This window comes from Hylaeus volcanicus, chromosome 8 (assembly GCF_026283585.1).
Source record: "Hylaeus volcanicus isolate JK05 chromosome 8, UHH_iyHylVolc1.0_haploid, whole genome shotgun sequence".
In the NCBI taxonomy this organism is placed as follows: Eukaryota; Metazoa; Arthropoda; class Insecta; order Hymenoptera; family Colletidae; genus Hylaeus; species Hylaeus volcanicus.
Genome location: NC_071983.1, coordinates 11,055,165 through 11,080,334, shown reverse-complemented (window position 1 = coordinate 11,080,334; position 25,170 = coordinate 11,055,165). Strand labels below are relative to the sequence as shown.

At 37.0% G+C, this 25,170-nt stretch overlaps 1 protein-coding gene across 9 annotated transcripts in view; it reads left to right on the top strand.

Moving 5' to 3' along the window:
• The window catches only part of LOC128881096 (disabled homolog 2-interacting protein), a 161,027-nt gene that overhangs the window by 121,122 nt on the left and 14,735 nt on the right, over positions 1-25,170 (top strand). For all 9 annotated transcript variants that reach the window (XM_054131822.1, XM_054131819.1, XM_054131821.1 and 6 more), the window contains one exon: positions 13,483-13,577. In XM_054131822.1, coding sequence (XP_053987797.1) covers positions 13,483-13,577 — 95 coding nt within the window. The remainder of the gene's footprint in view (positions 1-13,482; positions 13,578-25,170) is intronic.

Sequence of the window (25,170 nt, the reverse complement as noted above, 5' to 3'; positions counted from 1 at the left end):
AATAGCTGAGAAAGAAAGTGCAGTTTCTGCGACAATAAAGAATTTTCTAATTTGAGACCAAATTCTGTCGAGAGGAAAATAAGAGAAGGTTCCAAAAAGAAAAAAGAAAACCCGAACAAGGAAGCGTTTTCCTGTGTTGAAACGTAGCTCGTCTAATTGAATCGAGACCTGGGCTTGTACCCAGAATCGAGCCCTGCTCCTCGTCCCGGAGAAACACGATCTGGCGATATTTTACGGCGACTTCACGACAGACGATGCACGCGCAGCCATGCTCGCGGAACTGGTTCCCCGCGAATAATTATTCCCTTCCAGGTAAACAGGCTTTATCTCACGATGAAGGTCCCGCGAACGGCTACGGGTTCCGAATGTGTCGGCGAATCCAAGATCCTCCTTTTCGTCCTCGTCCTTGTCCTCGACTCTCCTTCTTACCTGCGATAATATTGTCAGGAAGATCATTGCGTATGTAATAAAATTTAAGTGTATCTTATGTCTATGTGTTTGTGAACTAGATTTTAAATATATATTCAATCTGTTTAAATATATTAAATACGCGTGTTCGTTTGTTTTATTGAGAGAGTGAGACTACTACACGAGAGATCTCGTTACAAAATAATATTCATGTAATCATAGTTAAATACGATACAATCTAAATAACAGAATTTACCAGTTTAAAGCAAGGATCACATTGTTTTACATCATTGATCTATACTTTTATGAAACCTAAGTAGACTAGTAGGCCGTGAGAAATGATACAAGAAACAGTTTCACAAACAATTGTAACTGTAAATTACGACTTCGACATCGACAAGCTTTTCTCACATTGCAATACTATTCTTGCAGGTGTTCTTTTTAAAATTGAAACAGAGTGAGAAGGACGTACTATTTCTCGCATTATATTCTATTCTAGCACAACTGCACCTTCGACCATAGGCCACAAAGGTGTTATTCACGCTTCAGCTGGAGTGTAATCGAAGAAAGTTCCGAGAACACGGTCGAGTTTATACGAACAAGTTTTTCTCGTTCTCCCGATTAGAATTCGAAAGTCTATAACGCGCTAATGCATCGGGATTGATACGCATACGTGTGCACCGAACCAGTGATCCAGAATTGCGATATGTCGCGATCGTAACCGACGATTATCATGGAGAATGTGTTCACTTTGCCCTCTTATTCATTGACAAGTAATTTACGACAGTCCTTCAAATCTGAATGTTGATTTTCTCGACGTGCTTCGTGATTAAGAACTTTTTAACTAACATTTCAATTATTTTAACAGATTCTTTAGTATTTATACTCTTTATATTTCACATTCTCAATTGAAATGGGTATAGTAGAAGATGAAGTGTTTAGTGCACATTTAAATACTTCATTAATTAAAATGTAAGTCTCATTTGTTTTTTATTTCCTTTCTTTTTTTTGTTTTTTTGTTTTTTTGTTTTTGCTCTTAAAGTCAGTACATATAATAGTATAAGTAGTTTATGCTCTTTGATCAATTAGAGAAAAACATTGGAAATATATTTATTGCAAATGTAACACGAAACATATCAATCATATATGTATGTATATGACAAAATATATTTATCATAACTATATATTTATGAAATATATTTTTTATAAATCAGACATAATATATATTTGTCACAACCACATCAAGATACATATTTCTACTAATATAAATTTCTAATTTTTGATATTTTCATCTGAGAGATGTATCGCATAAAAGTATTGCATAAAAGGCAGTTTAATAATATGAGAACCTTTATTTCGATGGCCCTAAACATAAGAAAAACAACTATAAAATTTCTCACCATTCTCCCCCACCTATTTCTCCATCCTCCAAAATATCAATTCCCTAAAGAGAAAAGAAACGAAAAATAAATAAATAAAAGACACTGTTGCATACATACCCACTGATCTAGGAAACGACTTTTCCACCACAATGGTTCCACATTTTCCATAAAACATGCCACCGTTCATTGTATCGATTATAAACGATCTATACATATATATTTTTATCACAGGTAGCCTTTCTGCATTTTTTCCAATAACAACCAACTGGATGGCTAATCTCCAAACAAACATACGATATTCGGTTGCGTCTTTGATCGAGGTGTGGGGTCAGGCCACGCGGATATCTAACCATTGTGGGGAGGATCATAAATTAGGGGTTTTCCTTTCCGACAAATCATTGAATATCCGTTTCGCCATTAGAAATCGCTTTTCCAGATGTATCGATGCGTACGCGATTGTGTGCGAAACGAAGGGACGCCTACCGTAACGTCGTTTATCAACCGAACGTCAAACAAAATTACGCGATAACTTTCCGAAATTGATATTCGAGCGGCTTTTGCAAAACGATTAACCACGCGAAGGATCCAGCGTGAAATCGTGGACGTCATTGCGTAATTTGAAATGCGTCAAACAAAAGAGACATAGGTACATCAACGATCAAATTGAAAATTTATTAGTTGCTGCTTAGATTGACAATAGATAGACAATTGCTTAGTATCAAGAATTTGCCTTGTTCTATAAGAGCCAGCAGGGAACTAAATTTAGTTTTGTATGGCACCGTGAAAAATCACTGTCAGTGATTTTTCATGCCATCTCTAAGTTACGCTAGACTAGACAGAACTATGTATTGTTCTGGTACACGCGTCGGTGAATTTTTTGTCAGCGCAAACGGTTAAAAAAATCGTACTTGGCACCACGGCCCTCCATTCCTCTATTCTACAATACCTTTCCGTCAAACAGTTCAGTCTTCAAGCGAACCACGGTTCGTTCGTTCGGTCTGGTCAGAACTCGCGCTTTCATCCCCGCAGATAGCGCGGTAACGCGTTCCTTTTGGCGACAGGCTCGTCCGATTGCGACGTCGTTTACGTCGTCGTCGCCCACAATGCATCGTCGCCTGCGCCGCGCGTACGTGCACCGCTGGCATAAATTGTGTTTGGTCATCCTTCGCCTATAAATAATTCCACGAGCGGACAATGGGCGACGGACAGCTGGAAACGCCCTTAAAAAGCAACCCCGGTCAGCTCGCCACGAGTTTGCCCGTGACGCGGCACCGTGTTGTTCGCCGATAGCTTTCCGATGGACTCCAGCGTCGACGCCTGCAGAAAAATCGACGACGCGTGCATACGCTGGGGCGTCGCCTGCGAAAATAACCGGTGCAACGACCGATGAAACGTCGAGAAGTCGAATCCAACAGCTATCGGGTGTTGGGGCAGTGACGAAACTGGAGGGATGAAGGATTCGATACTGAAGGGATGAAGGATCCGACACTGGAGCCTGGATACTCGGTTCATTTCGAATACTCAGGAATGCATCTGGATCAGTGATGGGCAAAATCGTAATCGCAAATTTTTCTGCGTTTACGATGGAAATCGTAATCGCAACTTCTTCAGCGTTTATAATTAAAATCAAATTCGCAAACTTTTCTGCGATTACGACCGTATTTTTAAAGGTTTACAGCCATAGAAATACTTTATCTCAAAACCGACTTCAGATTCGTGTTCCTCGCCCCAAAAAACTTAGAAAACCATACATTCGTCGAAATCAAAAATGAAAAATCTTCAATTAAAATTCGTGCCCATAGAGGAGCTAGATAGGGTAACTTTTCTAAAAAAATTTTATTTTGACGAAAACATGGTTTTCTATGTCTTTTAATGCGAGGAACACGAATATGATGTCGGTTTTGAGGTAAAGAATTTCTATGGCTGTAAACCTTTAAAAATACGGTCGTATTCGTAATTACAACTCGAAACGATGCGATTACAATCGTATTCGTATTTGCGATTACGATTTTGCCCATCACTGATCTGGATTTATGATTTAGATGGAGACATCATATACTGGCCAAGACCAAGCAAATCTGTCCAGAAGAAAGAAATATGTACTGGCTAATTTAGCAAATATTCGAAACTAAGCTTGGGAAACGAAATACTGATTTACAAAAGAATTATTGAACATATCTGGACTTAGAGTGCTGCGCTATGGGGTATGGCAGCTAAAACTCATATTTCAATATTGGAGTAGTTACAAGTCATCGTACTTAGAATTTGAATAAACGCACTATTGTACGCGCGTAACAACGAAATCTGTAAAAATCACAAAATTAAATCGATAACTGAAGAAGTAACTTGTCAAAGTTTCAGATATAAAACTAGACTAGACAGGCACCCTAACGAGCTAACATGAAATCCTATTGTGATTCGCACAATACACTCATTTAATTAAAAATCAAATAATTCACATTCTTTTAAAGAAAACAAATGAATAAACACGATTTCAAAAATACTCCAAACAACGAATCGGAAATGATTCGCGTTCAATTTCGTGAATGGAAATATCGAGCTTTCAGAGTTAACGTACGTTTCGAAATTGCGCTCTCGCCGCTTAATTAAATGGTCACTTCAATCGCTAATTAACGACCAATGGGAGCGTCAAACGAATCGAGCCTGAAATTAATTCCCTCCGAGTAAACATTTGAACTTTCCATGGATTCGTGTCGCGATTCGCAATACTCGTAAATTTCGTAATAAATGTGGGCGAGTATAGCATAAAGTATTGCATAATTACAAAAAACAAAGTAATCAAGAATTACTTAAATAACTACTTTCTAATTCAAAAGTAATTATTCCAAATTGTAACGAATAGAAAAGTAATCGTTACTTTACAGCCCTGCTTAAATGTATGTAAAAGAGTTTAATATACAAGTCCTATTAAAATAATAGCAATTATTAAGTGAATAATATTTGTCTTCTTAGCAAGAATGAATTTGATCCGCTTTCAAAATAAACGACTTAAATGGTAACTACATTTAATACAACAAAATGCTAATAACAAAGTAGTCGTCGCGTCTATAAATAACCGCTAAAAAAAAAAGGTTATGCGTTTCGCATGACTATTAGATTCGCAGTGAGATATAAAATAAAATCGGCGAACATTCTATTCACCGCGTTTGTAACATTGTCGCGTACGTAACGAATTTGACGATATTTCACGGTGGACGCAGCCACGCGGAGAAAAAAAGAATCGAGTACGTATTTTATCCGTCGTTACTAATGACTAACTCATTGTGAACACCCTGGTCACTATATAATAAAGCGATAAATTAAACGTACCCACCCCATACGTCGTTTAGCGTCCTTTTTCGACGCGTTAACAGTCATCCCCGAGGCTAATGGCGTGTGAATCCCATGAATCGTACCAGTTAGCGGTCGACTTCAATGAAAACCAGTCGAGGCTGTCGTCATTGCTGGTCTTCTTACCGACTTGGCTGATTTATCGGACTCGCTTATATAGTTGGCGAGTATTTTCAATTTGTAACGTTGCCAAGTACACTTGTTAGTCCGGTCGATTCGCTACAGGGATTCTTACGAATTTCCTTTCGGAATCTGTAACACGATATTCGATAGTTGAGTAATTCTTTATTATCTCGGGAATTATAGAAGAGAACATAGATTTAATTAAAAATAGCGGTATTTTGACCTGTGTTAGTAACGTCAACACAGGCGACGGTAATGGTAGAACTGGTAACAGGTTGTAATTGCTAAAAGTGTGAGCTATGGCTCGAAATTGATTTTCCTATTGGCAGGGCCGATCAATTTGACGCGTGTGCGCGAATGTATCATTCAGAGTACACTTAGAAAGAGAGGAAGATATATTCTCGAACCGTCAAGAACCGTCAAGAATTTTTTACCTCGTTCGACAAATTCGTAACGGTATTGTACAATATTTGCATTTTGTACAAAAGAACAACTCAAATAATTACCGCAACGTAATAATTCTAGGACCTTGAGCATCGGTTCCAGGAAATCACCTTATTTCTTCTACCTCCATCAGCTAGCCAAGTCTAAGGCCTATTCTTTTATAGTTATAGACTTTAAAAATATTCGAAAATTACAAATTTCAGGACTCCTCTTCTGTGTATGTAGTATAATACAATATTCGATTTTTGAAAGGGGTTTGTCCCACATTTGTATTTCGCGGGTTATGTGCAGGCAAGCGGTTTCAATCATCCGCGCCTCCGTTTTGTTTTATGTTACACAAGCGTTACTAGCGAAGTTCGAGACCGAACAAGCGATGATTATTGTACTCAATATACTTTTCATATATATACTATCAATAAATAATCTATCAGTTTTCAACACTACAACTGCTAAGCTAAAGTCACTCAGCTATTAACAATGATTTTACTCTAATTTTTGCTGAAACTTGATTTTACTTTGTCTCTCCTCCCTGTAATTAAAAAGATGTGGTTGTATGTACAGGGTGCTTTGCTTCAATATCTCTGACAAGATGAAGCTATCAAAGAAACGTTTTTACAAAAGTTATTCGATTCATAGGGACAAATGATGAGATAGCATTTGTTCAGACAAATTCAGTTTCATTGTAGTATATAAAGCTGATATAGAAATAAATTCCTTCCGAAAATTCACTTACGGGTAAATTAATTTAATTACAGATTGCAGGTTAATTAATTATTAATTTATTTGCTCCATATAGCGTTCCCTTTGGACGAAATTACTCTTGCAAAAACATTACTTTGATAACTTTATTCGCTCAACATATATTTAACCACTTCGTTTTAAACAAAATAATGTTACCGTTACGGTTCTAATATCTAAATCTGAAATGTGCTGGTTCTATTAAAGGCCTTCTATTAAAACACAAAATCTCCTTGTATCAAAAAAATATCCCAAGAGACTGATGAGGTAAAAGTCGACCGTTTGTGACCTAGTATCTAGTGTATTTCGTGGTCACTGGACCAAGTTTTACGATTCCGCTAGTTTAACGTTTCCTTTTCTCGGAACAAGTTTGTAGGATACACTTTCACCGCTGTCTCTACAATGGAGGATTAGATGCTCCTTTCGTTCGCTTCCGTTGTGCACCGAGCTTAAAGACAGTGGCTGGGAAGAACGCCAGGCTCGTAAATTCGCGACCACTTCTTGTCGCGACCAGCCAGCCAAGCTTTGCATCGTGATCTTATCTGTCAGACAGTACACGCAATTGCAGGAACGACGGTGTGCGAGTACGGTTGCGTTTGAGGGGTCAGTTTTGTTCGCCGAGACCAAGAGTGTTGCTGTAAAACGGTGCATTCTTCGTTACACCTGCACAGATGCGAAAAACCCAGACCAACGGCAGTTGCGAATATCCCATAAAATAGTTCATGTAACAGAGATATCAGAATTAACCCTTTGCACTCGAGAGGTGACTCTCAGTCACCACTAGGCTTTCTTTAGGTGTAATTTCTTTGGAACTCGAAGTGCCAATAAAGTGATTGTCGTTGAGGCAAAGATGACCTGATTCTCAAATCTATACAAGTCTATATATTTATAAGTCTCAAGTCTATGCATTTATAACGAATGAAAATAAACAGATTATTAGCGCCATGAGTATGTTACTTTCACGATACTAATATTAGTGGCGTCAGTTTAGGTTTCCAATTGTCTAACTAACCCTTTGGACTCGAGATGTGACTCTCAGTCACCACTAGGTTTCTTTTAGGTTTAATTTCTTTGGAACTCGAAGTGCCAATAAATGATTGTCGTTGACGCAAAGGTGACCTGATTTTCAAATCTCAAATTAGAGATCTCATTTTCGATGTCAATATAATCTTAGCATTCGTGGCAATAAAATGCTAAGGAGGCATCTCGAGTTGCTGGTAGATACCAGAAAAAAAGGCCTCGAGTGCAAAAGGGTTAATGGATTATTGAAATAGAATTGAACTAGAATCGAAATAGAACACTTCAGAACATTTCGTTCTGCATGATCCTCCTCTATTTCTGGTTCGTTACTTGGTTAAAACATCTTCATCCTCTTCGTTATATTCAGCCATCATTTCTTCTTCCACTTTTTCCAAAATTAATTCTGCATCAGAATATTTCGTTCTGTTTGCGCAGAATCTATCTTTTTAGTTCTTTGACTTCCATCTGGAATTTAGGTCAAGTTCTGGCCTAGACTGGTTCATTAGTAATCCGTTATTGGTTTACAATTACGTATAATAAGAAGTTTAAGTTTCTTCTGTTCAAATATCGTGTCAATACCCTTTCCCCAATTTTTAAGATTACTTTGGAGTAGACTTCTAGGTTAAAACACGAACGTTTTCAACGTTTAAATTTCGTATTTCGTCAAATATATTATTTCGGATCACGAGGAATCCTTTGGGGTTCTTGAAACCTTTGGAATTCTTTTACATCGTCTGCCATTTAAACTGTTGGTGATTCTTTAGTAACCTGGTGTTAATTTACGATTAGGAAGTTCAGGATTCTTTTATCTACATATTCTGTAAATTGTCTTCGATGACTTTTAAAACTGGTCTCGGGTAGGCCTTCAACAATATGTCGAAACACAAAAGTTTCCTAAGTTTCGACTCCTTTTTTCATTGAAAATTTAGTTTTGCTACTGAGAAATCCACTTTAGAAGTACTTTAGTATCATCCGCCATTTTGGTCAAGCTTTATTAGTTGTTCATTAATCAGATACTACGATACTTATACCGAGGAAACTCAAAGTTTCGTTAGCTCAACATCTTGGAAGTACTTCTTAAGTTTGAAGGAAAGGAATCTACCGAGGAATCTACTTTTGTAGTTCTTTGACATCGTGTCTCATTCAATCGGGACATACTCTCGAAGCAAGGCTATTTTTTGTTTAACCGACTTCGAAAAAGGAGAAGGTTACTCAATTCGACGTGTAAATTTTTTATTTTTTTTATATGTCTGTTCCCCGATTACGCCGAGACGACTTGACCAATCGTGATGAAACAGTTTTCATCTTGTAGAGCATGTCTTCTAGTTGGTCTCGTTATCAAGACATTTTGCGATTTGTCATTTTTTTACCCGTTTTTTTATTGTACGGTTTCGCGACGGTTTTCAGATTTCCAGAGTACAGATCTCCATTAGTTCCGGGGTCCCTCGTTGGGTGGTCTCGCGTGACGTTTGAGTCGGCTCGTCTATGAATGTTTTAACGAGTGGTCTGTTTCTCCCACCAAAAATCCAATCGACAACGGTAACGTCTATCGCGGCCATTACGTCATGCAACGGAATGCGAGAAGTCGACCTTGCAGCGGCACAATCGCGCATTGTTAACCGTTGAATGGGCTGCGATTCCACTCCAGTCTCTCTTTCTTCGGTCCACGGTCACCATAGAGAATCATATCGATGCGATGGGTGGAATTACCCGCAATTGAACTCTTGGTATAGACTTCTGATAAAACTTGACCCGAACAATTAGTTCGTGAAGAATTATCGATTTTATGCGTTCGAGTTTGGATTGGTTGACCGTTTGGTGTCCAGTTGATACTATCTGTTGAATATTTATTTAGGAAATAAATACAACAGAGTTTTAAACTAAGTGTATATTTAAAAGTATAAACTATAATTTACAAAACAGAACCGATGTTCTTCGTTCAGAGGTTTTCTGCTAACTAAACGCCGAGAGTCGGAAAAAACTATAAACGGTCAGGGGGTGCAATAAACCGTGTCCTTCTCAGGCAAAACCGACCCCCGGTAAGGAGGGGACTGCGTTGACGAGCGCAACTACAGAAAACGTTCAAAATTACTGGCACATAGTGCTTATTCTCAACACTATCAACAGGTATCTAAGAAGTGTGTATTTCGATAATTATGGATTGTAGAGGTGCATTGGTCGACTATGTACAGTTTGAAGATGAAATCAAAACGGTGACGGAGTTGCTGATAAGAATTTTAAATTGGAAGTGGTTACACGAGAATTTGGACACGAGAAACAAGATACTTTAAATTTAAGTTCCATCTTTGCGAATCAAAGGACTTGGATTCGTGACGTGGGGAGGAAATTTCCGTGAAATTTCTGTGGGTAAATTTTCATTACCTCTCCTGTTATTCAGTGAATGTAATTTAGAAAGCTAACTTTTAACACGTACGAACTTACAAAGTTAACCGAGTTAATTTAAGTTAATAAAAAAAAAAAAAAAAAACGTATACTTTCTGCCATTTTAAGTACTGCAGATACGAATAATTCGTATTAAGTATCGAACCTTGAATCGGGGACTATGGAGACTAATATTGGATACCAATAACACTCTGGAAACTTCAACCAGTAATTCCCTTTCTACAGACATTTCTGTATTAATTCAACGTCGAGTACTCGATACGCCGTTGAATCGTTAATAACTCGTGACTTGCGTATCACGTGATTCCATCGTTGACTAAACGACTAGAAAAGGGTTAAATGACGAAGGGAGAAATAGGTGCTGGCTGGGTTTCGTTTCAATTACAATTCATTTGGTCGGCCAGCAGTCCGAGCGAGAGGTCTCTTTGTGCACCGCCTCCGTGCACTCGAGTCAGGCACAAAAGATGCGTTTTCTCGCTGCACGGGAGCCGTCTGCAGCTGCAGAGCCACGGATCCCGTGCATCCATCGCTAGGGAAAAAGGGTCCACGACCGTAACCGCGAACCGGTGCCCTTTCTGCCTGGTCAATTAGCTATTCATGCGCGATCCGCGACGACGCCGACGGCGACGTGTTTCCGTGCTCTGCGAGGGCGTGGCGCTGGGTGAGTCGCTCAAGAACCGTGTGCCTTTTCACTCCTTTCTACCAAGAAGCCCTTCTACTCTAAAACCCCTACGAGACGACGTTCCTTCCTCAATTACTTACTTAAATACTGCTCGCGATAGCTCCTTAATACTTCGGACATTCATTTGTATGTAAGCTACGCGAACCTGGCACCCGACTTTTCAAAAATTAATTTTTTGTATAGAAAATGATAGTATATCGTTTGTACTCGATTGCACCACCAATAGTTTCGTTTGTACCTTCATCGCTTAATAATTAAAAAAAAAAATTCAAAAAATGGTCATCACCCGACATCGAGATTTTTGAAATCTGTTTTTTCCTTATTCTTTAGAATCGTTTGTACCCGTTTGTACCGCTTTTCAGCAATAAAGAATAACCATGAATTTTTGCGAACGGATTCATCGCGGTAATACCTTGGATCACATAAAAAAAAAAAAGAGTAAAGAATCAACTTAAACAAAAGACTGTAAAATCATGTTCTGGTCAATTTTGTTCATATATCGCCCTTCATAAATATTTATTGCAACCAGAACATTCTGTTTTCATTATTCGATTCGTCCAAATTTTCAATACATCGAACAATACCCAAAATTGGAATTTGTCGTCAGTTTTTCCTGTTATTGCTCGCGATAACGGTCGAATTCATTCCCCGATTGAATACAACCTGCCGCAGCGCCCGTTACTTTTAATCACGAATCATTGTTAAGCGTCTAGCTACACGTAACAACAGGTATCGAGTTACATGCACCCGTTGTAACAATCGCTTCCTCTGTTCGTGGATAAACCGAGATAAAATGAAACCGACCGTCGCATTACCTGCTCAACCCTCCTTCTCCTTAGTCATTGTGTGCACGTTTCCATTGCATTTTCGTTGTAACGCTCCGTCATTATGAAGGACCACCGAATGGTCCCTGCGATATAGGCACAATGCTCGCCCGTTCTCGTTATTGAAATCACCGTGGTTCCAGCATTGCTCGAACCACGCTGTGACCGAGTTCGAAATATGCGAAGTCCTTTTTAATCTCGAGGTACAGATCTACGCGTTGACTTTTCTTTTACCGAGTTAATAGTCGAGATCCTGTCGGGCAACTTCCTTGTGCGCCGAATCGCTCACAGGTGCGTTAACGGTCCGATTTTTGAGCGGTATTAATTGCGAGCTAAATTAATTCTAGCTGACATTAATTAAAAGTAATATTTTTCTCAATCTTGTAGTTTTGAAGATGTGTGTTTGCATATGTTATAGAAAGTCAATGTGAATTAACCCCTTGCACTCGACGACAGTTCAAGTACAGACAACTAACAATTTATATGACGTGTATTATGAATTGAATAATATAAGTCAATAATATAAAATGCATAAAGTAACCTACGCATCGCTTCACATATTTTATATCAACAAACACTCATGTTTGCACAAATAAAATATAATGCTATTATTCCTAGGAGGCTTTGATACCTAAGTCCAAACCTCGGTACAATAAAAATGTTACATAACATTCTCAAAGTGTAACAACTTTTTACTACCCTTCAAGTATATTTTAATTTCAAACCAACAATTAATTACAACGTAAACTCGAAGGAGCCCTCTCTCCCTCGCTTTATCCACGTTTCCAGCAACGGAAATCGGCTCAAGGAAGAGGAAGGGGTGGAACAATAGCAGCCCTGTAATTAACGCCCTTGCGAGGTCCCAAACGGGGCCTAGACCTTTCTCTGCGGCCTCTCTGTTTACGGTCAGCGATTTAAACTCTTCCCCTCTGCCTAAGAGTCTCCAGTTACTCGCGGGCCTTTCTTCTATTCTCTCCTGCCTCCTTGGGATCAGGCCCAGAGGATTACTACTTATTCATATTTGAAATTTGTATGCTTATGGTTTCCCTATAATTACTATTACTGTTGTCCCGGTCAAATGAAATTTGATGTAGGTGTTCGTGATGCTTGTATTGAATGCGAAGGCTATTTAATTTACTACTTAAAAGCTTAAATACTCGTTAGAATTAATATTAAACAATGATGGAGGTTCTATTACTCAAGGAAGTCAGCAAGCAGACTTTTTAAAAGACAATAGAACTTTTTATGGAGAATTCAGTTTAAAAGAAAATTATGTAAATGATTATAGGAAAATACTATGGATAATGATTTCAATGTAGAAAAACAGCATCGATAGCATTAGAGTACATAATTCGGGTTTAATTAATTTTGATTGTTATCCATCTTATATACCTGCTGTGCATCATGCATATTTCGAAACACTGCCACATGCAGAGCATAAGTAAACACTATCGATATCCAGTAATTTTAACAATGTAATTAGCGTCTAAAATTAAAGATACTACTTTTATTTTATGTCGTGTCACTCTTTGTAAACAAAATTGGATTAATATGAAGTATATTTTAAGTGATATTTGATTTTTCGAAATTGAAATTAAACGATTTTTACGATTGTCTAATTTTGAAAGTGGCGTAAGTCCATTTGCATGCATCTCGTAAGTATACATCAGTTTAGTAAAATACGCCTAAGACAAATTTATATAACCAAATTACATATTGATAAAACAGTAGAAACATTGCCAGACTTCATATAATTTGCCTAAATTTTTTAATTAACAGATACGTTAACCTTTAATTTTCTCGAAACAAGAGAAAATAGAGTTACACCACTTTCAAAATAAACGGTCCATATATCAAAAGGTCATTCGGGACTAATTTGCAAATTGAAAACAATTTTTTAAAATTGCGTCTCAGAACAGAGGTTGCCCTCAGACATGCACGATAACGACGGTTTCAGTTTACCTGTTCGCTGCGACCGAATTACCATTCGCTTCCGAAACGAGATGCAATAGTTAACGTTATCCTTTGCCCCCCACCGTCTTGCACCGGAAACGCCCACTCGTCCAATTACCCTGTGCTAAATTACAAACGTTCCCGTATGTTTCAGATACGTCCTACGAGAAGGCCTGTCGGAGGGGTAGCGCACCAGCCACCCCTGTCCTCGGAGCACGACCCTTGGACGTCACCCCCAACAGAATCGTCGTAAGTAGACTTCATTTGTTCCTCTTAAAGCCCTGCAATTTTCGTTCACTGTAATTTCTGATCTCCGATAATGCTGTTCGCGACTGTGCTTTGTTCGGGTGAATTCGTTTCACGGAATGAGGTCGTTGATTTCGATCGGGAGGTAGTGTTCCTTTTCAGAATGGAATTTTAACTCGCTCGACCGTTTCATTCTATTCGTAAAAGGTTCATAGTTGTATACTGGCCATTTACATAACAGTAGAGAAATAAATGTGCAGTTAGCTTAAAAATGTAGTTAACTAAATGTATTCGAATTTTTTTGCGTGATAAGTTTTATCAAATGAAACTGAGTTTACTTACGGCTTTGTTCTTTGTTGCTTTAAATTGGCAACCTTTGCAAACGTTTCATATTTGAAGCGGAGTACGATTGAAACGTTGATAGACAATTCAAGATTTATTTATTCAGCTTATCTTGTAATACTTTTACGCCCAGTAATTATTTTCTGATAATAATTCAAAACAATTCTTAGTCATCTTTTTTCTCAGATAATTGAAAGCATGTATACATCCATTTAAATAAATTATTCTATGTTATTTTGAATTATTACACAAAATTATTAGCGACCGTAACAAATGTATATTTTTATATATATATATTGAAAATTAAACTCTAATATTAGCGTAATGAATTAGTAATATCCAGAGGAATGAAAATTAATTTGAAGGACTGAGGACTAATTAGTGTGTAAAAATAACGTCCATATTAATAATTATATTATTAATATATACATTTAAATACATATAATTGTATGTCATGGATAAAGTCAAGTAAACAGTACTAAAATTAATCTATGATATGTAATTTCATGTATTCGAGTGTACTTTTACAACTCGAACAAATATCCACTCGGTGTAACCTCTATACTAACAAATAAGATAATTATAGCATATCGTTCTGAAATATTGTGACGGAATAAATTACGACGAATCGGCGATAAACGTTAGAAAATATTTTTTTAGTGGTACAAGTTAAATCATTTTAACGTATTTCATTTAAGAATACCCAAGTTAGAATCGACAATTCCAACAGAATTATCATCGCGAAATAAATTATCACGAATTGTTTTGAATTACTATCGCAAAGTAATTACTGGGCATTATGGTTCATTGACGGCTTCATTTGCGACACGCGAAGAATGCCAGGGGAGGCGTAAAAAGCGTTAATTGGCGAAATATCTTGGAGTAATTATTTTATCGCGACCATGAGTGGCGCCTCGAGCTCGCAATTAACGTTAGGCGTCTCCCGGTTTGTGTGTCGAGGAAGATCTTCGGTATGGTTGTTCCGTCGTAGATCCTTATCGCAAGAAATACTTTGGGCGAATCTGTCACCGCTGCGCCAAAGTGCATTAGACTTGCAGATTAGATCTGACTCGGGACTCGAGGCGAGGATAAAGGAGTCCTCTTCTTCGGAATTTATTGTTCCTGTTCCATCGCGAGCAGCGTCGATACACCAACGGATTTCCGTTTTCTGAATCTAATTACGTGTTACTTCGTATATCGTGACGTTTCATCAACGTCAAACTTGAACCAGGAAAATTACAAATTCCAGATAAATGAACTAAAATTATTATTATTATTATTTGAACTAAATGTAGAGTTAAAAAAAAATTTCAAGTGGGTTAAAATCAACATCATATATCGTTTTATCGATATTAAGCTCGAGAAAGAAAATTATAAATTACAGATAAACGAACTATAATTATTATTATCATTTGAAATGTCTAACTTTTTGTTTTATTTTCAAACATTTCTTACGTACGAAGTCTTCACTCCGTTTCCGTAATTTCTATCGAACCTCTCCTCCGTGATATTTCCTCTTTCGTGAATTTTTTTTTGTAAGATCATTTGCTAGCTCCACATTATTTACTTTCACTATTAACTAATGAACACACATAAATATCCAAGGAATAGTTTCCTCTTATAGTTTATAAAAAATTAAATAAAATTTTCTATTTGCACACTTATTACTAAATTGGAAATGTATGTATTTATAATATAAACTATTGTGATAAACACATGCTAAACATAACCGAAAGGTGTGTGCACTTAAACAAAACAAAATAACAATATTATTACAATCATTGTTAAATATATTGAACATACATTCTGTATATAATATTATTATAATAATTGTTGAATATATATATTGAACATATTTCTGTATATATTATGTATGTTTTCTATGTTATTGTACGTCATAAACGCATCAAATCTACAGTCTACTTGTTATCAGTGTTTCGTATTTTATATGTATATTTTCACGAGTCGTTTCATGTATGCCCAGAGATTTTCTGATTTTCAAAAGATAAATCATGGCCGGACGATTCTTTTGTTGCAGCTTAGATCCACGGCTTCCGGTTAAAGTAGCAAGCTTTAGAAATTTCCATCGCGCGTTTCCCTTCTGTGGAACATTTCGCTTTCGAGGCACGAAAAAACGCGACTTCGGTTTTCCGATCACGTAGTTTCGATATCTCGTGCCTTTCGGTGCATTGAATCGTCTCCGATGCTCCGTGCATCTTCCTTTTTATTCAGACAAACAACAAGCACTTTGAACATCATGCCCATTGTGTTCCCCCTTTCTTCTTCGAATCCGAGGACTTTTCATTCAGCGTTCGAAATATTTTCTAAACGTGCTTGATTTTATCGTCGCCTTTGAATCGGATTTCGTCTAAACTAATCCTAGCTTTCTCATCTCGTCACTTTGCAATTTATTTTCCAACGTTGTTCCTCATGATTGCTTTAAGATAGTTTTAAACGAGATTCCCAGGTTTTTAGAGAATATTCTGGTTATTTAAAAAATCAATACGGAAACATTTTACGTGGACCACATTAATGCTGCTACCATTCAAAAATTAATACGAAAGCATTTTTATTTTCTTGAAAAATTCAAGATTTGTTTGTTTCTGATTTCCTTGTAACTCCTACAATTCTTCTTGTACAGTTCTCCTTCATATATGTATAAAATATCAATATACCAATGCTAACGTAATTGCCATTACTTAATTCGAAGTTTCATTTTTCATATTATTCACCAAATATTCACCTACACGTGTCTGCAATTTTCCCCAACAAAAACGTTCGTTTCTCAGGCTTTGTTGTGGAGAAAGGACAATTGTTGCATCCTAATTGAATAAAAAATCGCATCGAGCCAGATCGTTCAGTTACGTCATCGAACCTGGTCGATCGATATGATCGAATTATAGCATCGCTGGTACTGTTAACATTTGAGCCGCACACCTCGCAACAATTTCTCTATCCTATAAACTCTCTCCCTCGTTTCATAGGGGACTCCTTTTACGGGGAAGTCACCTTTGCCCTTCGCCTCAATTTTCGTTACGTAAACCGACACCCTTCCTTTCCTCTGGGGGAGATGTAAAAGTGGATGGACGACGCAGTATGGAAAATATCGACCCGGTGTCTTGGCTCTTGGACGCAGGTGTTCTCAAATCTCACGTGCGATTGCCTTCCAGAGGCTGTGCAAGCTGCAGGTGGTTCGTCCACTTCTTTTTAACCGACTTCGAAAAAGGACTAGGTTACTCAATTCGACTTGTATATTTTTTTTATTCTTTTATATATATTTTTATGTCTGCTCGCCGATTAAACCTTTTGCATCTTGTAAAGCGTGTCTCCCAGTTGGTCCCGTTATCAAAACATGTTGGGATTTGTCATTTTTCTTGGAAAAAATCGAAAAAGTAATCTTTTTGGATAAAAAGTAATATAAACTAGTAAAAACTAAAACCAGGTCGAACGTTTTTTTTATGGTACCCAGTAGCAGTGATGGTGCTCCAGGTGCAAGAAGTTTCAATCCGATTGGTCCATCCGTCTCGGAGTAAGAAGCAGTACAAAATTTTTTGGTTTTTTGCCAAAAATGAAACCGAGTAAAAAATGACCAATCGCTAAATGTCTCGATAACTGGATCAACTGGGAGACAAGCTCTACAAGATGCAAAAGGTTTAAAGATCAGAATCTTGTAAATTAAATGTTATAATTTTGTATTATAAACTTTATTGTATATATGTAAGTTTGACGACTTTCAAACTTAACCGCGCGTAACGCTGACGTCACATGACTGACACTGAGGCAATGGCCGATTAACTGTACTGTCATAGTCGCACACGTGCTAACTTTACTTAAGATTCGTATTAATTATTGCTTATACCGACAAGTGTGTTGATTCAGGTATAATCATTAGTGTTATTGGTGATAATTCTTTGTTGTGTGATAAGCTGTATATATATTTGTGTTTTATAATTACAGTATTGTCTCACTGCAACAACACGTGTCGCCTGGTTTAACATAACCTTCATCCTTTTTACGCATTTTATCAATTTCTGAATCCGAAACTTATATATATATATTATATATAGTTTACTAAATGTATTGCAAACTTATAAATAAAATTGTAAAATTATATTGTTAAATTAAATCGTAAATATAGAATAAGATATGTCATAAGATTGTAAATAATGACAAAAGTTCATATAAACATTCGTCAGACTTGATCTTACGTCTCAGTTCCAGACACTTTTGTAATACAATACTTCTCTTTACAAACTGCGATATCAGTTAGAGCGATTTAAGTTGAGTAATTGGCTTGTGTAGTATTATGTAACGAGCTGACGCATTGAGTCCAATCAGCTGTTTATTATCAGCACTATATTCATCTTACGTGGCATTCCTAACTGTTTGTAAATGCTTGTAAACTCTGTGAATTATTTATCTACTTTATGATTAAGACTAGTACGTGTTTAGCATTCGTAATACAGTTTTATGAAAGTTTCTATTTGAAAAGATAATGCCAGACCACACAGACACCCAGAAATGACAGATGTTCATTTAAGTGGCGATTGCAACTCTGTTTTGGCAAGGTGCCTGATTGCAGAATACTTTTCCAGCAGATGCTTGCCAACTAGGAAAACATTCAAAAGAATGTCTGAATGCACGATTCGGAGAACTGTATAAAAATGTGTCAGTAAATGTGAAAGTGGTGAGATAGTAGTTTCTCGTGTTCATGTATTCCTGAGTTTATGTAATAATGGAGAAATCGGATTTACTTTTTGTTTGTTTTAAAAACATTTATCGTAGTAATAATAGTATTGTGGTCTTAACAAGGGGAATTAATTGGGGAAATTATTACTACTGCAAAAATTGTATTAAAAAATGGAAAAAAGTATAAATAATTACACCTGATTTCTAAATTATGAAAGTGGTTTGAATAATTGACTTGGACCACTTTTGTAATACATAAAAAGGAGAATGTTAGACACGTACTGCTGTTCCTCAATAAATTTTTATGTAACTCCTCAACCTGCAATTCTTTTAATTTTATCGTAGTTCCGTATATCTGAAAAGTAATAAGGCTACGAATACAGGAAAAGTAATATTTAAGTTTTAAATATTATTACTTTGCACAAATACTGATACATTTCTGCATCACCGAATGTTTACTATCGTGTTATACAGAAAAAATTCGTTACAAATGTTTCCAATTAAATATAAGGTATTGCATTAAAATTCAATCGATACAATTAAGGATACAAAATTGTTAAATCATCACAATTAATACATAAATTCTTATTTCTAGTAAATTATTTAGTAACTTGAATATAAGGTTGCATTTTCTATCCTCATATTGGTCAACTGCAGCGTTAAAACCGTAATAATTTTTCGATGTCGCCCAATGCTTTTCAAAGTCGGTTATATTCTTTGTTCCAAAAATTAATTCAGCGTTCGAAATATTTTCCAAACGTGCTTGATTTTATCGTCATCTTTGAATCGGATTTCGTCTAAACTAATCCTAGCTTTCTCATCTCATCACTTTGCCATTTATTTTCCAACGTTGTTCCTCGTGATTGCTTTAAGATAGTTTTAAACGAGATACGTAATAATTTTTCGATGTCGGTCAATGCTTTTCGAAGTATGTATATATATATATTTTTTTTTTCCCAAAAATTAATTTATTTCGCGCTTTTTAGTGGCAATCTATAACCAATAGGCTTCGTGAAATAACAATATATATGAACAATGTATTGTTGCAAATGAAGCATCAGGAATTCATTTGCAACTAAATGTGAAAGGATTCACAGCGATCGGTAAATGAAATTGCCCTCTCTCCCCTCCACCCAGCAAAACCCTCGTTACACTTGTTTTGTGCAAAAAGAAGTTAGTTTCTCGGAGTCTTCCGAAAACAGTTGCAATAAGACTAAACAAGCGCAAACAGCGGATCTTCTCGTCATTCGTCGTTAAGCGTGTCCCAGCTGCGCGTAGAAGTTGGCATGAGGTCGTTTGAAAACCCCTCGAAGACGTTTTTGTCCTTCTTACCGGGTGCCACGGCGGACGAGGGGCTAAGCGGCCAGGGGGTGACCCGTTTTGCCTCACCTGAATGCAGGGGCAGGGTTTTTGGTCGCGGTACAAAGGTGCGCCCCAAGGATCCCTTGACTTCGGCTACGCGGATGAGCAACATCTGCGCCAGTACACGACGAGATTCTGCCACGAAATCATCTACTTCTCGGGACATTTTCCAAAGTGCGTCTCGAAAACGTTTGGATAAATTGTTTCCTCGATAACGGTAGTAAAGGTGTTAGTTAATTCGGATCATCGTTGCGTTGGAAGTGTTCGTTATTTTTGAAACTACTCCTAAGATCCTTGGTAATCGATGAAGATGGATGTATTTTGAAGTGATTTGTGGCCGATAGGAGGGAAATTAAGTGTGTTACGATATTTAAATTTTAATTGATTTTGACATTGGGAAATTTGACAACAAATTGCAAGGATTTGTGACTTGTAACGTGTGAAAATTTGAGTAACTGTCGAAGGATTTCAGCTGTTGGATGATCTATTAGAAAAGTTTCCAGAAGTATTAGAATTCGTGTTGACTTGAAAAATATTTCCTTTCTACAGTTAGATTTTATTCTAACTTCTGAGGAGCCTTTGTAAATCATCTTTTTGGCGACTATGTGTACACTGTATGTACTAGTCGATTTAAATTTCCATCGTTGACATTGTTTATATTTCTTATAATTGTTATACGGGTGCGTGGAAAACGATAAAGGCTTATTTTAAAGTAACCTGTGGTCGATAGTAGTCAGGCTACGTGTGCAGGAGCTTATGATTTTCATTTGATTTTAAATTAGAGAATTTATTGATCGATTTGACAAGCTGTAAAGGTAATTGAAAATCTTTGTTATGGATGTTTGTTAATCAAGAAGTGCAGATGTGCAGAGCTTTTTGAGTTTTATTGAATCATTTTGAAAGTAATGTTGATCTATTTGACAGTGAATTCTATAGATTTTCGTCATCCTTTGTTAACGAAAGTTTACAAGTAGACGCTTCAAGTTTTGAAAATCAGTAGTTAAACACGATTTGAATTAGCGAGGCTAGGTGTGTCATTGATTTTAAACTTCAGGATTTCATTTGAAACCAAATTAGACAGATTTTCGTCTTAATCTAAATATAGAAAATGAACAAATTTCATTTTTCAAGGCTAGTAGTAACATGTATCTGTGAACAATAACGATGTAGCCATTATTATATTGAAATCATCAAATTCCATCCAATTTTAGTTGGAAGTCTGAGTGATCGATTTAACGTCAAGTTGAACTTATTCGTAAAAATCTTCGCTGAAAGAATTTCAAATCAAAACAGTCAGAGTTTAAAACATCAAGTGTTTTAAAAACACTTTGCATATCGTTGAATTTGAAAGAACCTTCGCGTTGAATGATCGACGTAAAGAAACTCGAGAAGTCTAATTACAGAAATTGACTTCAGGAAGTAATTCCTTTTTCCATCCTCTTCTGAAATCTAACAATACCTTCTGATGGACATGACTCACCGCAAAACAGGAAGCTGGAAGAATAATTAACCGTCTAAAAAGCTTCGGAACCGATACTGAGATCTTCGTAAACCTACAACCATCATTTCCAGAGGATTAGAATGCATATACTCTTTGAATTTTCTTGGTTTTTTGAGGGACCAATTCCGACGAATCTAATCAAAAAAATTCAAAATTTTCCATCGAATTCGGTTCGATGAACGCGAACGAGTGGCAGCGATAGTTCATCGGCATGCACGCCTGTAAATAAGAGACTTGTTGCCAAATAAAGGAACATCAAAGGCTAAGTTCAGACGGGCTGAAAGGTCGACAACCTCGGCGATCAACGAAAAGCGAGCAGCAAACCACTGCTGAAAATACCAGCCGCGTTTTCCGTCGAAGCGGAACGAACTGTCGGTTTCGACGTCGTCTGCGGGTCGCGAATTTCCTCCTGTTAATGGGCAGCGAAACTCGACGAAGATGTCTGGGATATTTATTGGAAAAGCAGACATTTTAAGCAGACAGGTAGACGAAGAGACGATGCTGGTAGTTGTCTACGAAGTTTCTATTCGCAACGACTGAGATTCGTTAACGTTGAAACGAGTTGTGATATTTCTTTGAGGAAATTGTGAATTCTAAATGACCAGGAGTTTATTGGGGAATACTCAGGATGATGTTCCTCTGAAAATGATGCCAGGTGGTGAAAATTGAAATTTAAATAGGTGCACATTAATATTTCTTGGTCGTTAAAAATTGATGTATCGGTGTCTCTAGAAAATGTAACATTAACAGATGAAGGTTGTTCTAAAGTTCTAAATGACCAGAAGTTTATTGGGGAATACTCAGGGTGATGTTCCTCTGAAAATGATGCCAGGTGGTGAAAATTGAAATTTAAATAGGTGCAAATTAATATTTCTTGGTCGTTAAAAATTGAAGCATTGGTGTCTCTAGAAAATGTAACATTAACAGATAAAGGTTGTTCTAAAGTAATAAAACAGTGAAATCTAAGGAATAATCGCGCAGGTTGCAAGTTCGACCAACTTCTTGTCATTGGAAAACGAAGTGATTCATACTGGTATTATTTTTGCGTATCAAAAGATCGAATTCAGGTACTGGTGTTTTCATAAAGAGAAAACTTATATTTATATACAGATTCTTTTGCATATAAAACTTGTACGTTGAAACTTAATAACGTAACTTGAATAGTAAACGTCTAATGTAAAATTAAACGACGTAATAGTACTCTTTTTGCGATACGAAGTGATATGAAGTGGTAACAAATAAAACAAGGCCAAATGCTTTTTTATGGGACCAAATGGCAGCAAGTTTCGATCAGATTGGTAGCCATCTTGGCGTAATCGGTAAAAAACAAAATATACACATGTCGAATCGAGTAATCTCCTTCTTTTCGAAGTTGGTTAAAAATACCGATGTTTTACCAGTATTTGTAATACCGATTCAAACTCTGATTCGAAGAGCCTGTCGATTTAAATCCCCTGGCTCTTTGTCAGCGGAACTCGAAGACCTGGAAGAGGTACCTGGGTGTGCTTGAAAGCATGGGTTCCGTTTTCGGGGGGTCTCGAAACGATACCTGAGACAGGGATTGCTTGGAATTCTTGGCTCGTGCTTCCGTATCTGAATAGAAGTCCCACGGAGGGTATTGTGTCGTGAACACAAAACTCGAACGATTCGTGATTCAGCTCGATACCTCGATATCGGAGACAGGAAACAGGGTATCTAACTTATTGTTAGCATTGTTCAATTAAAGACCGACGTTCACGGAAAACAGTACTTTATTATAAATTTCAACGTGTCGTTACAAACTGATCTGGCCGTGGTAAAACTGACAACTGACTTGGAGGATGGGCCTTTTATGGGTTTCGGAAACTAGACTTTGGGCTAAGACTACCATATACAGGGTGTTCAGGCTTCACTAGGCAACGTTTTTCTCGTAAATGGTACATATGGCAAAAAACTGAAAGAGGAAAAAGTGATACTGTTTTTTTATGTGCAATGTAACCAGGTAGATAATAATATTTATACTCTTTTCTGAGAAATGAAGGTGACCTTCAAAGTGAAATTACTCGTTACCTATTAGGTTTAGGGCTAATAGAGGTCAATACTTTTTTATTTAGAATTCGATACTCTACCATATTTTTGTACAAAAAATATAACATTCCATCTAAAAAACTGACATTTGACAAAGACATTTGAAGCACAATGAAGGTCACCTTCATTTCTCCGAAAATAGTACAAATACGAAAGATCTATATACCTGGTTACATTGCACATACAAAAAACAGTATAAATTTTTCCTCTTTCATTTTTGTGTCGTAAGTACCATTTACGAGAAAAACGCTGGCTAGTAACAGCCTGAACACCTTGTATAGGAAAGAAAGGAGAGTGTGGAAGCTCAAGGGTAAAAAATGAGTACTGGTTGGTGATTTGGTTAAAGTAAAGCTTTGGAATGAGCCTGGAATGAGTAAGGGAAAATATTTACTACTAGATGTGACTCGCGGTTTTACCCGCGTGGAATACTGTTTATTTTATGTCATTCGGGTTCGACTGACTCAACCGCGTGTTCTCTCGTGAATCAATAGGTGTCTGTCTTTTGTTTTCCGTAACTCAGATATTTCAATCGATATTTCTCATTGCGACTATAACGACGCCATAACTTTTCAGATTTCACATTAAAAATGTATTTGTATCAAAATAAAATGTAGCCTATGTTACTCAGGGATAGTAGTGTAGCTTTCTACTACAGAAGAAATTTTTAAAATCGATTCAGTAGTTCCGGAGATTAGTCAGAACAGATAGTCAGACGAATACATCAATTTTATTTATATAGACATAGATGAGTATACAACAGGTGGACTCATTCTCTACATAAGCTTTCATTCGAAGCACAATTAGATTCTATTAATCTAGGTTTCAATTAAACGAATAAGGAATGAAACATTCTTCCATCTCGCGTTCGTTAATCGTTACTTTTTATCTAGATGATAATTCTCCTACCTCTCTACACTGCGAAGACGTTAAATCGAGTATCGGTGACTCAACAGTGATAAGTCGTTGTTTAGTTGCGTTAAACGCATCACGCGTGGAGATTGGTGAATGTTGATTGCGACTGAAAAGTGATATTTTTGCATTTCCCTTGACGTGGATCGAAAATACGACGAAAGTGTTTAGCGAAGAGACAGGATGAATTTGCGCGCAATGTGTTACGGTTTTGCTTCCACGACGGAGATCCCCGACGCTTAATCTTTTCCGTCGCGGAATTCGCGTACACGAGGAAATATCTGCTGTGCTCTCTCACGCGCCAGTGTTCGAATGACCAAGAGAAAAATGTGTATAAAACCGATGGAGGAGAACGACGAGGAGAAGGTTATCAGCATGATCATGAACTACTTCACTGCCAGGGTAAATATGCGTAGGGAGACGGGGCATGTTGGATTACGCGCATAAACGATGAGGGTGTCTGTTGACATTCTCCACGCTCTGATTAGATATTTCCATATTTCCGAACCGAGCACCCTGTATTTCTTTCTCGTTTGTTGAAATGTTGCGTGTGGTTAGAAATTATAATATAATATATAAATTTGTAACGTTGTACGATGCAGGAGTATTCTATATCTTCCAGTATTCTTATATATAATGCTGAAATAATATGTAGTTATCAGGATTATGCTCTACATCGGTAATATAAATAATAACAGGATGCTAGGAATTTTTATAAATTTTAGT